General features: G+C 40.7%; 1 protein-coding gene across 14 annotated transcripts in view; it reads right to left on the reverse strand.

Annotated features, from left to right (window-relative positions):
* SPECC1 (sperm antigen with calponin homology and coiled-coil domains 1) overlaps positions 1-13,183 on the reverse strand; it is an 80,433-nt gene that overhangs the window by 44,589 nt on the left and 22,661 nt on the right. For 3 of the 14 annotated variants that reach the window (XM_015880689.3, XM_085522033.1, XM_085522030.1), the window contains exon 1: positions 7,754-7,974. The exons of 7 other annotated variants lie outside the window; for them this stretch is intronic. In XM_015880689.3, the coding sequence (XP_015736175.2) occupies positions 7,754-7,793 (40 nt within the window). In that variant the 5' untranslated portion in view covers positions 7,794-7,974. 4 more of the 14 variants (XM_085522034.1, XM_085522031.1, XM_015880690.3 and 1 more) reach the window with 3 other exon arrangements.

Raw genomic sequence — 13,183 nt, forward strand, 5'->3', positions numbered from 1 at the left:
TGAGTGCTTCGAGAAATACAGGAAATTAAAATACAAACAAACCCTTAATCCAACTAAGTAAATTCAGTTAGTAATGGTCATCACTGAGTAGCAAGTAGACACATTCCTATGTACACAATGCACATACAATGGCTGTCACAGCTGTGTGTTAACATCTGAGCTGTGTCTGGTGGTGCAAAAAAGAACAGTTGCACAAGGCCTCCTGGTCCAAGAGTCCAACAGGAAAGAGAAGTGAACAGAAGCAGACACACATCAGTGCTGTGTATCACCTGAACCGCAAGACCCAAGTGATGCATCTACATGCACAAAGGATAACCAGAAAGTAACCTGAAATAGGAAAATGCTTGATATCAACATTTGCAGAATTCAGTCTATTTAAATGCACAGGAGACCAGGCTGAGAGCTGACTCGGGATTATACAGGCTGTAGAATTATCTACACACTTTTGCTCCTTTCCCTTTCTTTGTTAAAGACAGATCCTGATCTAATTCACCATCCTTCCCATAAATACTTGAGCTCATCCCACTGAGGGAGCAGCAAGCCACTACAGAGGAATGAAGCAGCTGAAAATGTCTTTGGTCAGTGCTGCTGCCGAGTGCTTTGTATTAGGAAACCATGACCCGAATCCTCCAGTTCAGGAATGCTGCCCACACTTGGCCAAAAGGCTGTGGCTGACTGAGCCAAAACAATTTTTCTCCTCACGAACTCTCAAACTCTGCTAATCCAGATAGAATGGGAAGAAATGGAACAAAAATTAAGATATGAGAAAAGGTTCCTCCTTCTTGTGCAAAACAGAGGGCAAAACTTAAAAAATAGGATCCTTTACATTTTTAATTGTTTGCTTAATACTTAATACCAATCAATACGCATTGCATGGGTATTGCAACTGCTTTTTGTTTACTAAAATGTGATGACCACATAATAAACCCAGTTTTATTGCTGTTTCCAGCTTGCTGAAGTGAGGGAGTGGGGACAGAACTTTGTTTAGTTTCCACAGCTCATCTAGAGCCTTAGCTCTGCTGAGCAGAGCAAGAAGGGAGCCAAAGAGCACTGTCCTGAAGAGCCGACATTGGGAATGGGGCTGAAATCATTAAAACTCCATCAACACAGGATGAGGTGCATCAAGGAATGAGACAGAAGGACAAAGAGGAAGAAATCTCATCACATAATGAGATGTTTATCTATAAAAAGTTGCCCACTTCAAAGCAGGAAAAGCTTCAACTCCTTGGTTAAAAAAAAATAAAAAATAAAAAGCACTTTTAATTAAAAGATCAGTCAAAGCTTTTCCACAGTCAAGCAGCCTCAAAGAAATTGTGAGTGGAGGAGGGAGAGACCAATTTCTAACTCAATTAGCCCATTCTTCAAAGTCAACAAGGTTTTATTAAAGCAGAATTTCTCAAAAATAGATTAAGATCATGGAAATATCTCCAGCTCCTCAAAGAGTGCTGTCTCTTCCCTTCGATGACTGATCACCACCAGCTTTTGCTCAGGAGAAGCAAGGAAAACTATTGTCAGAGCTGTGTGCCTATCTCCTTCAAATGGACAGCAAGCCCAGCACTGATACACAGCTTTGGGTTAAACAAAGCTATTGCATTGTACTTAAAGAGGCTGCAAACACAAGCCAGAATGTTTGCATGCTGCTTTAGCCTGATAAAACCAAGCACACAACCTTCTGTTATATGAGGGCTTAAACAGGTTTAAAGATTTACACAAACTGCATCAATTTTTGGAAGCACTCTTCCTACCCACAGCACGACATTTGCCAGCGGAGATGGATAAGACACCAGTGTCATCCCTGCCTAGTGCTAAAGTACCAGCATTATTGCTGACATTATATATTCCTGGGAACAAGACTTAGAAAAAGCATTATAAACGTATATGACCAAACAGATGTGTGTCTTTTTGTTTTCTGAGAAAACAGGATTTTGACAATTTCACCCACAATAAAAGTAACATTTCCTCTACAGACTGCTGCTTACCAGCTATTTTATCATGTCACTGCTAGGAAAACAGCAGGGCTCTCACACTCAGTGGCTGGTGCTGTGCTTTCCCTGAGAGGAGAACACCCAGCCCTGCAATGACTGGCGTTCATGAAAGCTGTCTCATCCACAGTTACCAGTTGTTAATTGTGACTGATTGACCTTCTGAGCTGGCTGTTCTCTGCATGATTCTGAGGAATTACATCTGTTTTGTCTTAGGAGATGGATGTGCTTTTGTCTATGAAGGTAAAGAGTCAGAAATGCTTTTCAAGGTCTTTCTCTTCCCTGCCTTACAGGGAACTTGGTTCGTGCCACCAAATTTATCGTTATCCACACCCTTGTAGAAACAATCCCTACAAAAGTGATTACATGGGCCATAATTACACAGTATTAGAAGGATTTCTACATCTTCATTATAAATGCTGCAATGTGAAATTTGCAGAAGACCTTTAGGGCGTTAAAAATACAGCAGAACATCCTCTGAATTTAAGATGCCTACTGCATTCTGAGACAGAAGCTGTGCAGAAGGGCAGCATCCTTAGCAATTAAGTTTGTTCAGAAGTATTTTGAATGTTTTATTCGTGGTTTGTTCACTTTTAAGTAGACACTGTATTTCCAGATATTGTTTTGTTTAGAAATGGAACAGTTCATAGAAAGCAATCAACCTCTTAAAACAGGACTAACTGCCATTCATCAAATTATACGTGCAACTGCTAGTTCATTGCAAACTGAAGACTAAAGCAAATTATTCTGAATACTATCCATAGTACATGGCAGAGCAATGCAAAATTAGTGTTAAGGATAAATTACAGTTCAGTAGGAGAAGGAGGAAAAGTCAGCCAATATAAGCACCATATGTCAAGCCACTAACTGCACCCTGCCCCTAACACCCCTTTCCCATGCATTAATAAACAGGACTTTACTGAAGCATGTAAGAATTTTACCAATTACTCCAGTGGAGCCCTACTTCCACTGATCATCTTTGACAGCACCAGAGTACAGATAGGAACAAAAACAAGAGAGGTGATTCTTCTCGGGAGACATGGACATATGTGAAGGTTAACTTTTACCTTTACTGTTATACCAGATCTACTATTACTTTCTAAAACATCCCCAATGCTGGGAAGAAGCAGTGTGCAGAGCTCTATCCACAGGACAAGCTTCCACTGACTACCTCACCCAGTAAGATTCCTCAACTGCAGCAGAAGTTCGCTGCTATTTTTCCAAGAATGGTTTTAATTTTCAACAGCAAAACAATTTAACACAAAACAAAATCCATAAACCACATCCTGCTGCCTGCCGTGCCCTACAAGTTCTTTCTGTAAGAGCTTCAGTCCTGCCCCCAGAGAAAGTACTCCCACTCAGCACATCCTCCCAGCCAACACCAAATGTTGTAAGGGCCCATTGCATTAAGCAGAACTTTACTGATCTCTTCCACAAATTTAGCATTCACTGGCCTCTCAATTTGGGATCAGGGGACCTCTGATTATCACTTAACTCTGCCTCAAACAGATATTTTCAGAGGCAGCTAGTTACTCATACTCATGACTAAATTCCTCTAAGAGGTCTGTCCAAATAATGACATAGTCTCTTGGCTGTACTCATTTCGCTGGCCTACAGAGCAGAGCACACTACTGCTATTTAACATCTGTTTGTCAGTATTTCTGAAGTGATTTAATAGTGTCACTCCAGTTGAGTCACATCACAGGGCTGATCAACAGAGCTGGCCCTAACTGGCCTTGGAAGAGAGGCTTAAGTCAAGTAAAAATTACTCTCTGGGGGAAAATAACCTCCTTCAATGCTAGTTTAATCAGCAGCGTGTTACTACTCCAAAGAATGAAAGCATTTGTAAAACCCTCATGCAAAAGTGACTTGTGGGAGGAAGAGGTGATGAAGGAATTAAACTATCCACTGGAGAGCAAACTGTGGTTTTCTGGCTCCACTGGGAACAAAAGGTCTACGGCTCACTGCCTGGGCTCGAAGAGGGCATGACTTGCTGTCGGTATTTCCATGAAAGCTGTTACGTGATTCATTAGCTCTGCTGGCCCCTCTTGCCTTCCTCCCTTCCCCCCACACCACCATTAAACTCATCTGTTCTCTGGAGCTCTTGCTTGGCAGAAATGGTGTGCTGACATAGAATAGTTAAATGAGTGGTTCCCATGTTTGAAAGAAAGGAAGAGAAGCAGACAGAGACTGAATGGAGTATCCAAAGAAAGACCCGAATGTACTCCCTGAAAAGGAAAACCAGACATTACTAGAAATAATAGTTCTACCCTTTACCTTGACAGGGTCTGATGTTTTGTGGACTATCTCCCCTACACTGAAACACAAAACAAAGCCACCCCTAGGTCAGGACAGAACAGGCACAAGAAAACAGATCAGTGCTGCCTTAGTGTGTGCACTGACATCTGATATCCTCATCCAAGCCATGTAAGCATGTTTTACAAATAAGCACAATCCCAAATAAAGTCTAACCCTTGGATAACCCCACTCGTTACCTTGTTCCAGCTAGAGAAGTTAACGTTTCCCATTCAACTGCAAAGTTTTTGCATGTTTTGAGTCACTTTTTCCACCTCTTTCTCAAAGATATTATTAATCACCACATCACCTGCAGATGTTTAGAGGATAAATAAAACCCCACCATCACCAAGTCAACCAATGTCAAAGAATCTTAGCACTCCTGTTCACAAACATTGGCTGCCTTACTGTTTCCAAGGCAAACTGATGTTTGAAAGGCTTCTTTCAATAAATGCCTCTGCACTGCATAGCATGTATTCCATACAGTTCCCATGAAATGTTCCAGCTATCTCACAGGTGCCCTGGCCTGCATATGCACTAATGGTTTCTTCTATATGAGGCAGAAAACTAATTCTATTGATGAACCATAGTGATATTCAGCACTGTTTTTACAGCTTACTTTTGGTACTATTTCACAAGTGTTTTCCTTCTAAAAACTCAACCTGCTCATAAATTTGAACGTTCAGAGCACTTAGAGATAGTTACGCCTTACCCCCACTTTGCAAGCAGAAGAGTTCTGGCAAACATGGGGTAACCTTTGGTCAAAACACCTCAAAACAAAGTTCTTACAAATCATTTTAAATATGATTTCAGAAAGGCTTGAAATTCGAAGTCAGGAGAGACCTGTAGAGTGCAACAAGTATTTCCTCTACGCCTTTTGAAACACTCTTGCACTCTTAGCAACATGTAATCTAAATTGATACTTGGGTGTTACAGTCCTGTAAACCTTTGGTTCCAAATATAACCATTAGATATAAGCAGGGGTTTACTTCAAAGAAGCACGCGATGTATCTAATATCCACTTTCTGTTTTTACCTCTCTGACATTTTCTAGCTAAAATTCATTCAGAGTCCAACATATTGAGGTGTCAGCTTCAAACTGCTCCACTGGGGCCCAATAACTTCCTTCTTGATCCTCATTAGCACTGACCAGCCCACCCAGAACTTGGGTTTACCACTGCTGTGCCCATACATCTTCCATCTCAACTGTTAGCTGGCACAGTCAGCCCCCCAGAACATTGCTTCTAGGCCTGTATTATTTTATATATAAGTTTTAAACTAAAATTGGTCTTGGTTGTAAAACAACAGCTATGTTAGGCTAAAAGCTGTGCATTCCCATGTCCTGCTTTTTGTATTAATGCTCAACAGAAAACCTGCCAAAGTACTTTGCTCTCTCCTAAGTATATAGAAATAAGTATCCCATTCTAGGTTACAACATACATCATAACAGAGGCATTCACAGTCAGTTTCTTAAAGACTTCCATGGTCTGGTGACATCGATAGAAGGGAGACGGATAGAAGGTGTATTAAAACAAGTCTGTGGCAACCCATTACAATAAGTGCTGGGATGAAAGACTGAAGATGAAATATGCAGTGTCTGTAAGATTTCCTGAGAAGAAAAACAAACAAGATGACACTGGTTATCATAAGGGAAACAGAAGTTAAGAATTGATTTCTGTAGTTAAATCTGGAACATGTACTACATCAATAAAGAACCCTATCTAAAATGAACACAAATGCATCTTCCCATGTCTTTACATTATCCTCTGACTTTCAGTGTCTAAAATCTCACACATGGAATGTGTTGTCACAATTTATTGTCTGCTTTGATGTTCCTGAATGTTTTTTTTTCATAATTAAACTGAGTTTTGAGCACGAAGTTCACTGTAAAATCTGTGTTTCAGTCATGTTTGTATCTAACAAACCACGTGATGATACTAAAATGAGACTTAGTATGGTCTACATTTAAAAACTGAAAGGTTTTAAAACTTGGTGTTTGCTACAGAAATATAACCCTCCCCCCTTCAAAGAAATATTTCACAGGACAAGAGTAAACAAAGGTTGAAAGAGATTCTCAAAACCCACAGGGGGTTTGCAAATTCATTTGCCATTTAAGTTAATAGTAATAAGCTGTTCAAATTCTGCCACTGGCCCTGAAAAATCATAGCCAGTCTTCTCAAACTGACCAGAAGTTAGTGGTGCTACACATGTCATTATCCATCACCCCACAGTTTATCATTAGCATCATCCCTCCTCAAATGACAGTAATACAGTTGGTTACAGCAATACCTCCATAGCTTGCAGTGGGATGATTTCAGAGCCCAGTTTGGAACAGCTGTACTTTCCAGCCTAAAGTTTAAGTTCCCCTTAGGGCAGCATTTCTTCTGGTGACTGGATACTGGCAGCTTTTGTGTTCCTCATTAGCCTGCTGACCAGCATACTGCTAGAGAATTCTCCACTACACCTAGTTGCTGTTCTAGCACTCACTAGCAGATCTACTATGAGCAATTCTAGAGCAGCAATGCATTGCCTTCTGCACAACACCAGAGCTCAGGTATACTTATTTACTTCTAAAACAATAACTACATATCGAAACAAAAGCAATGAAGGAACACCGATCACCTAATAACAGCTTCAACTAAATTTTGTGAATGGAATTCCCACACAACAATAAGGCACACAGTGCCAGGAAATCCAACTGATGCTGGATTCTGTACATTGGAGCGTTCTAAGCCTGAACATGAACTAACAGCAGCAATGTGTGGGCCTACTGTTTTTTCTCATTCGGTATTAGGGGAGCAAACAAAATGAATCAAAGGGCAGAACTTCAGCATCAGGAACAGATCACTATTATCTCCAAGCTTAGGGTAGAGACATCTGGCACAAAGGGAAGTAGATATACCTGACTCTTGGCTTTCTATAAAAGCTGCTACTGATTAACATGCAAAGCGTTGCACTTCTGAAAGACAATGGTGGGAAGACCGTCCACAAAGGCATCATTTTAAATTCTAAGGCCTGGAAAATATCATGCTGGAGGCCACAAACAATTGCAAAGGCTAAGACACCGAGCTTCAGATCCTAACAAACTGTATTTACATCACTAGATTAGCTTTGTAACTTCTTAGCTGCATCATGCAGACTACACGAAATAATATCTGCCAGGCACCGAGGTCCCTCCCTTGCCGGCATTCTGTTCTGACTGAAGGATTTCTTTCAGAAATTCCCCTGAGGACGATGCTGTGAGCTCAGGTATGGAACTGTAATGAATACCACGTACAAGTTACAAGGTAAACAGCCCTATTTTCACTGGCAGGCTCGAAGCCTTCAGCATTACCTACACAAAAAGCCTCTTTTTCCACGCTGCAGGTAAGCTCACCGAGAACAAAACCCCAACCCTGCAGTTATAGCCCCGCAAGCTGCAGGCAGCAGCCCCGGCGTAGCGCAGGGCTGGGCAGGCAGCCGCCCGGCCATACAGACCTTGGTCGTGCTCTTCTGCTCGCCCAGGCTGGTTGCCCATCTTCAATCACCTCCAGCTCTTCCCCAGGCTCCTCTAGGACCCCATGCTCTCAGAGGCAGACCTGCCTTTATCTGCTGGTAACGTCTGCGCTTCGGTCAACTTACAAAGGAAAAAAAAAGTCAGCTCCTTCCTAGTTCCTGGCACCAGGAACAGAGCCTGCTGCTCATGCTGGAGCAGCTGTGGCTCTCCCTCCTACCTCATTACAATATTATGCACTGAAGGCCGTCCTGTGCAGTTAATTAGCTGCCTGACTGCTGGAATAAAAGGAGGGGAGAAAGAGAGGCAGAAAAAGAGAGAGCGAGCTCGCAGAGAAAGAAAGAGCGACTCAACGAGCAGTGGTGGCCACTCAGAGGCAGCAACAGCGAACTGCAGGCAGCTGAGCGGCACCGATTGGGATTGAGCCCCTAAAACCTGAAACCAGCTCCGCCACAGACAAGAAATCACCCTGGAAACTTAAGGACTTCTGAGTCCTGGTGCAGCTACACCTGATGAGGAGCCGTAGCAGCAGAGGGTTGACTGGCCATAGAGCTACGTCATACACCAGTAAATTTGATTGCAAATATGATCTCCATGCCGTATCTCTATCATCAACGTCTTTTTTTGACCACGCCTTGTAGCTCCAGAAAAGCTGCATGTGCCAGTTCACGGACTGGCTGATGGCTGATCTTCCTTTGAAAGAAATCAAGATGCTTCTCACTAACGGAGTCACGACACACATTAGAGACAACTCTGAGCAGCTCCAGCAATCTGTTTCCTCTACATGGACAATTAACACAATTACCTCCTTGGAGTCTCAGTTTCAACAAGAGCGTTATAAAGAAATTAATACAATAACACATTTAAAAGTGTCTTGAGCTCCAAACAGGCTGAAATTAAAACACACAGAAATTAAGGTAGACAATTATGAATCTATTGTTTCAAATTAAAATAGATTGTTCCATAAGATAGAGTTTTCTAAGACTTCAGCATAACAGGGAGTTAGTTGTCAACTGTAATTCTTCCTTGTGCTTGCTCTGACACTTCATGGATGAAGCTACATACATCTGTCTGGTTTGTAAGACAATAAACAAAACTCCTGTCTATTTTATGACTTGTTGAGAATGAAATGCTTTGTTTAATGAATAAATGATGTAAGCTCTATAAAAAAATAGTGCATTATCAATGATGCTTTTCCCAGAGGTCATCTTATGGTCTCTTAAGCTTTGGTATTCAACATGTCAGTTTTCTCAGAAGAACGGATACAAATATCCTCCAACTGCCCTTGAAACATCTCTGAGACAAAGAGATTTTCTTCTATTATAGATTAAAGAGCGATGTCTGCTTTTCATCAGTGGGATTCAGAGGAACCGCATTAGCCAATACAGTCTCTTGGGCTGATAAATTCTGACACTAACTATCCATTATTTCAACACCAGCTTCCTACTTCTGTAACATGGAAGGGGTATCAGAATCCCAGTAAAGTGTGGGGATACAGCTTGAAGTAACTACAAAATGTAACCACAGATCCAGAGCAAACACACTTGAGATCTTAACACTGTGCAAGTGTCACTACTGGAAGAACCAATCTGCTATTTCTGACAACAGCATGAAACATAAGTCAGAAATTCTAACACCACAATAAGGCGAGTCAGGCAAAAGACTTCAAGACCAAGCCCACAGCAAAAGGTAGAACTCAAGTTTTAAAAACAGTTAAACCTTAGAAAGGACTATGGATATCAAGATTAGTGTTCATGGAACATGAAGCTAAACTGAGGAAAAAAGGATACAGCACAAGACTCCTAGAACAGTACATGGCTATGAAATTATGGCAGATTCTTGGCTAAATCTATAGGCTACTATTTATTTTCTGAATACTTCACATTTTTCACCTTCCTCCTCAGTAGTAAAGGTGAATGACTAAACAGTTTCATCATCTACTATAAAGCAGCCTAGCTGGTTTCTCCCTAGGCATGAAGACTGACTGACTCATCCCTTTGCACTATTCACTTGTGGGACTGCCTAAAAAGATAATAGTCCATAAACACCCTTTTCTATCTAATAAGAATGAGAATGAATTACTCAAGGTGTGAGATAGACAACTTTTTTTCAAATAACAAGTCAAAGGACTTATTTATTAGGCATAGTCCTCCTTGTGTCCTGCTCTCACTGCACTGCAGATTAATTAGCATAACTTCTGAAATTTTAAATTATAATCTATAGCCAAAAGAAGGTTGAAAGTGCTGCAGAATGTTCTCAAGTTTCCAGCAATTGGATAATTGTCAGGTTCTTCAAAAAGAGAAGGCCTAACAAAGTCACTGCTGAATGTGACCTGTGAGAGTGGACCTTCTGGCTAAGTCTGAACTAAGCTGAATGTGTCCTACACGTGGATGCTGACCATCAATATCAGTGTTCACACCATCATGCTTTGAGTATTCTATTAATGCTGAAGATTTTCTGAGCACTAAGTATTACACACAAACCCACCCAACATGTAACTGTCAATCCATCCCTCTCACCTTATAGCATGAAAATCTAATGCAAGCCACAAACTGCTGGGGAAAAAAAGCCCAACAACAAACAGTGGAAAAATAATAATAAAAGGAATGCCAAGCCCTCTCCTGATATGCATACTTGTCAGACCAGGCCAGCTTTGCATTCCTTTCTTTCCCTCCCTCCCATTCTCAAAGTGCAAAGAGAATGGCATTCTGCCAAGGCGTTCTGGCTCTGATACATTTAGGCCCAGAGAGTGTTAGGGATCATTTCTCTTCAAACTAACTGAAGGAAAGCTGATAATTAACCTGTGGTAGGATGGCAACACAAAGTTGTGTTGACTTTGCTGAACAATTTCAGCAAAGACTGAAAATGAAAACAAACTGAGAGATCATAGAAGAGCACTATTCTGGGACTATCCAAGCAAGCCCCCCTATCTGTTTAGGTATCCTTAGCAAAGCTTCTCTGATTTTCACAGTTTGCTTATAACTGTAATGGAACTTCCCTATATGCCAGCTTGAGCCAATTAACTGTCAACTATTAAATGAGTCAAGTAATTACAATCTCTAAGATTCTGCATTTCAGTATCCCTACCACACACCAAATCCTCTTGGCTGGCTCAGGTCCCAGGCTTGTAAACACGTGCCAACAAAGTCATTCTCAGGAATATACAAGAGAGAAAAGGGTCTACTGTATTTCACAGACTGTTCTAACAGAAAGCTGCATGCAAAACATTAGAATGCTTTAATACGGGCTCAGTGCAGTAGATGCAAGTTGTGCAGTGCATTAAGATGGCAGCAAAAATGAGGAAGGTATGTACTGCAGACAGTGTTGTCAGCAGAAGTTAATTTCTGCTTGTTTAATAATGCAAGATGACTGCAGACAGCCTGTGAATACCTCTCAGAGAAGCTGTTATCCATAACAGAATCAGGTAACAGAAATCCCAACAGACAGCCACTGTAATGAATTGCTCTCATTCCATTCCTGGCTATAGAAGGCAGCTCATGTAATACATCCAGGAACAGAACAAAAGAATAATTATGTTGGTCAGCCATCATATGTCAGCTCCAAACAAAAAGAGAAAAGGCTAAAAACTCCAATGGTGCTGAAATTTAGTCAAATTACTTCATTCCAAGGGAAATCATTTTGTTAAGTCAGAGAGGTGAAGGTTCAGTCATTCACATTTGCACAAATATGTTACAAACAACCCCGCAGATGTTTAAGTGCATGTGGGTGTCAATATCTACATCCAGCTACATGTGGAGCTATGGGCGTGAATGCAGATGAGCATCTTTGTTGCTTTGAGCGCTGAACTTCTGCAGTATTTCTTGTCTATTTGAGTGACATCTTGACAAAGCCAATTATTTATGGGGTTTTTTTGACTCTTTTCTTTCTATATCATTTCTCAAATAATATATATATATATAAATAAATCTCTTTTTCTTGATAAGGAGTCATGCAAGGGCTGTCTTCTATACATGGAAAGGGTAGCAAAACATGATCAGCCTTCCAGATGAAACTGTAAAGCCTTTTTTTTTTATCCTTGGGAAAGCCCAGATGAGTTCAGTCACTTGGTTTCTAGTGAAGTCTGGTGGAACAGAACACACCAATCTCATTAGTGTCTCTCACACTTGTCTGTATCTTTCACTAAAATGAGACAGTAACGAAGCTGAATGCAAAGCACAGCAACCCTCTGCAAACCTGCAGCAGCGTTTGATGTGACAGATCACAAAAAGCAGACCCTGTCAGAAATGGATGAACAGGGAAGGAAAAAGGCCCCAAGGTCAGAACTCTGTCCTTCAAAAGGTATCATTTGCCTTTTCTCTGTTTTAATTGGGGTCTATTAGTATCTTAAGAAGAATTAAACTGTCAGATTTTGCTGAGATTTTTTTTAAAGCTTTTATTAACAAAACTCATTTTCTTGATATATATATATATTTTTTCCCCTCAGCATTCATAGTAAACCCAATAGGGGCCAGTTATTGCCATTCAGGAAAGAGTTATCCTCATTAACTAAGTGTCAGCACTATCAATAGAGAAAAGCTACACACCACAAGCCTGTGAGGGAAGCCAGGACTTTCCCTTTTCACATAAACTACATGACAAAAAGTAAGCGATGGACAAACAGATTAAGTTGGACAAAAGGGCAGTAACTGCCCTGCTAGAACTAGGAAGGAATTGAAGATATACCTGTATATCTTCTTACTTAGCCACTGAGACATGAACTCTGTCAACCCTACAGGAATATGGATGACAAAAAACTCAGAAACTGAAGCCTCCCTTATTGGAGCTGAACATTGCTCAAACCAAGCAAGCTGTCCCATAACCTGTCTCCTTTTGTAGCCTTTACCAATTAGGCTAAAATTCTTAGTATTTTTCTTTCACTATTTAAATTGCTGGCATTATTAAAACACACTTTATACAGCTTCATTTCTAATGCTGGTAACGTTCCTTCTTAGGATTAGGGGGCTTTGTCCAGGTAACCTGCAGTTCAGATTCCCAACACTAGAAGCTTGGGAGATAATTTAAACTCTTCATATCTTTTGAGTTTGCCTCTGCTATATTTCTGCATCGTTACTGCCTCCAGCTATCCACGTTCATCAACTCTGAAAGCCTGCACAGAAAACAACACACTTTTCTTTGTTCCAACTGTAAAACATTCAATATATCTATAAATATTAAGTTGGACAATTATAACACTGGTATTGATGATCTCCTACTGTTTTCTATGTAAAATTCAATAGATCCATATATAATTTTAGACTTTACCTAGGTTTAAAAAAATAAGCTGATGAAGCAGACAGGGAAAACAAGAACAGCTATCGGTTATTCACATTTCAGAGACAACCAATACTCGAGCTGGCAGAGCTTTATACAAAAATCAATATATCTGTGAGAAATAGGAATGCTTTCAGATTACA

The sequence above is a fragment of the Coturnix japonica genome, chromosome 22 (assembly GCF_054131305.1).
Source record: "Coturnix japonica strain WE chromosome 22, WE-NBRP24, whole genome shotgun sequence".
NCBI lineage: Eukaryota > Metazoa > Chordata > Aves > Galliformes > Phasianidae > Coturnix > Coturnix japonica.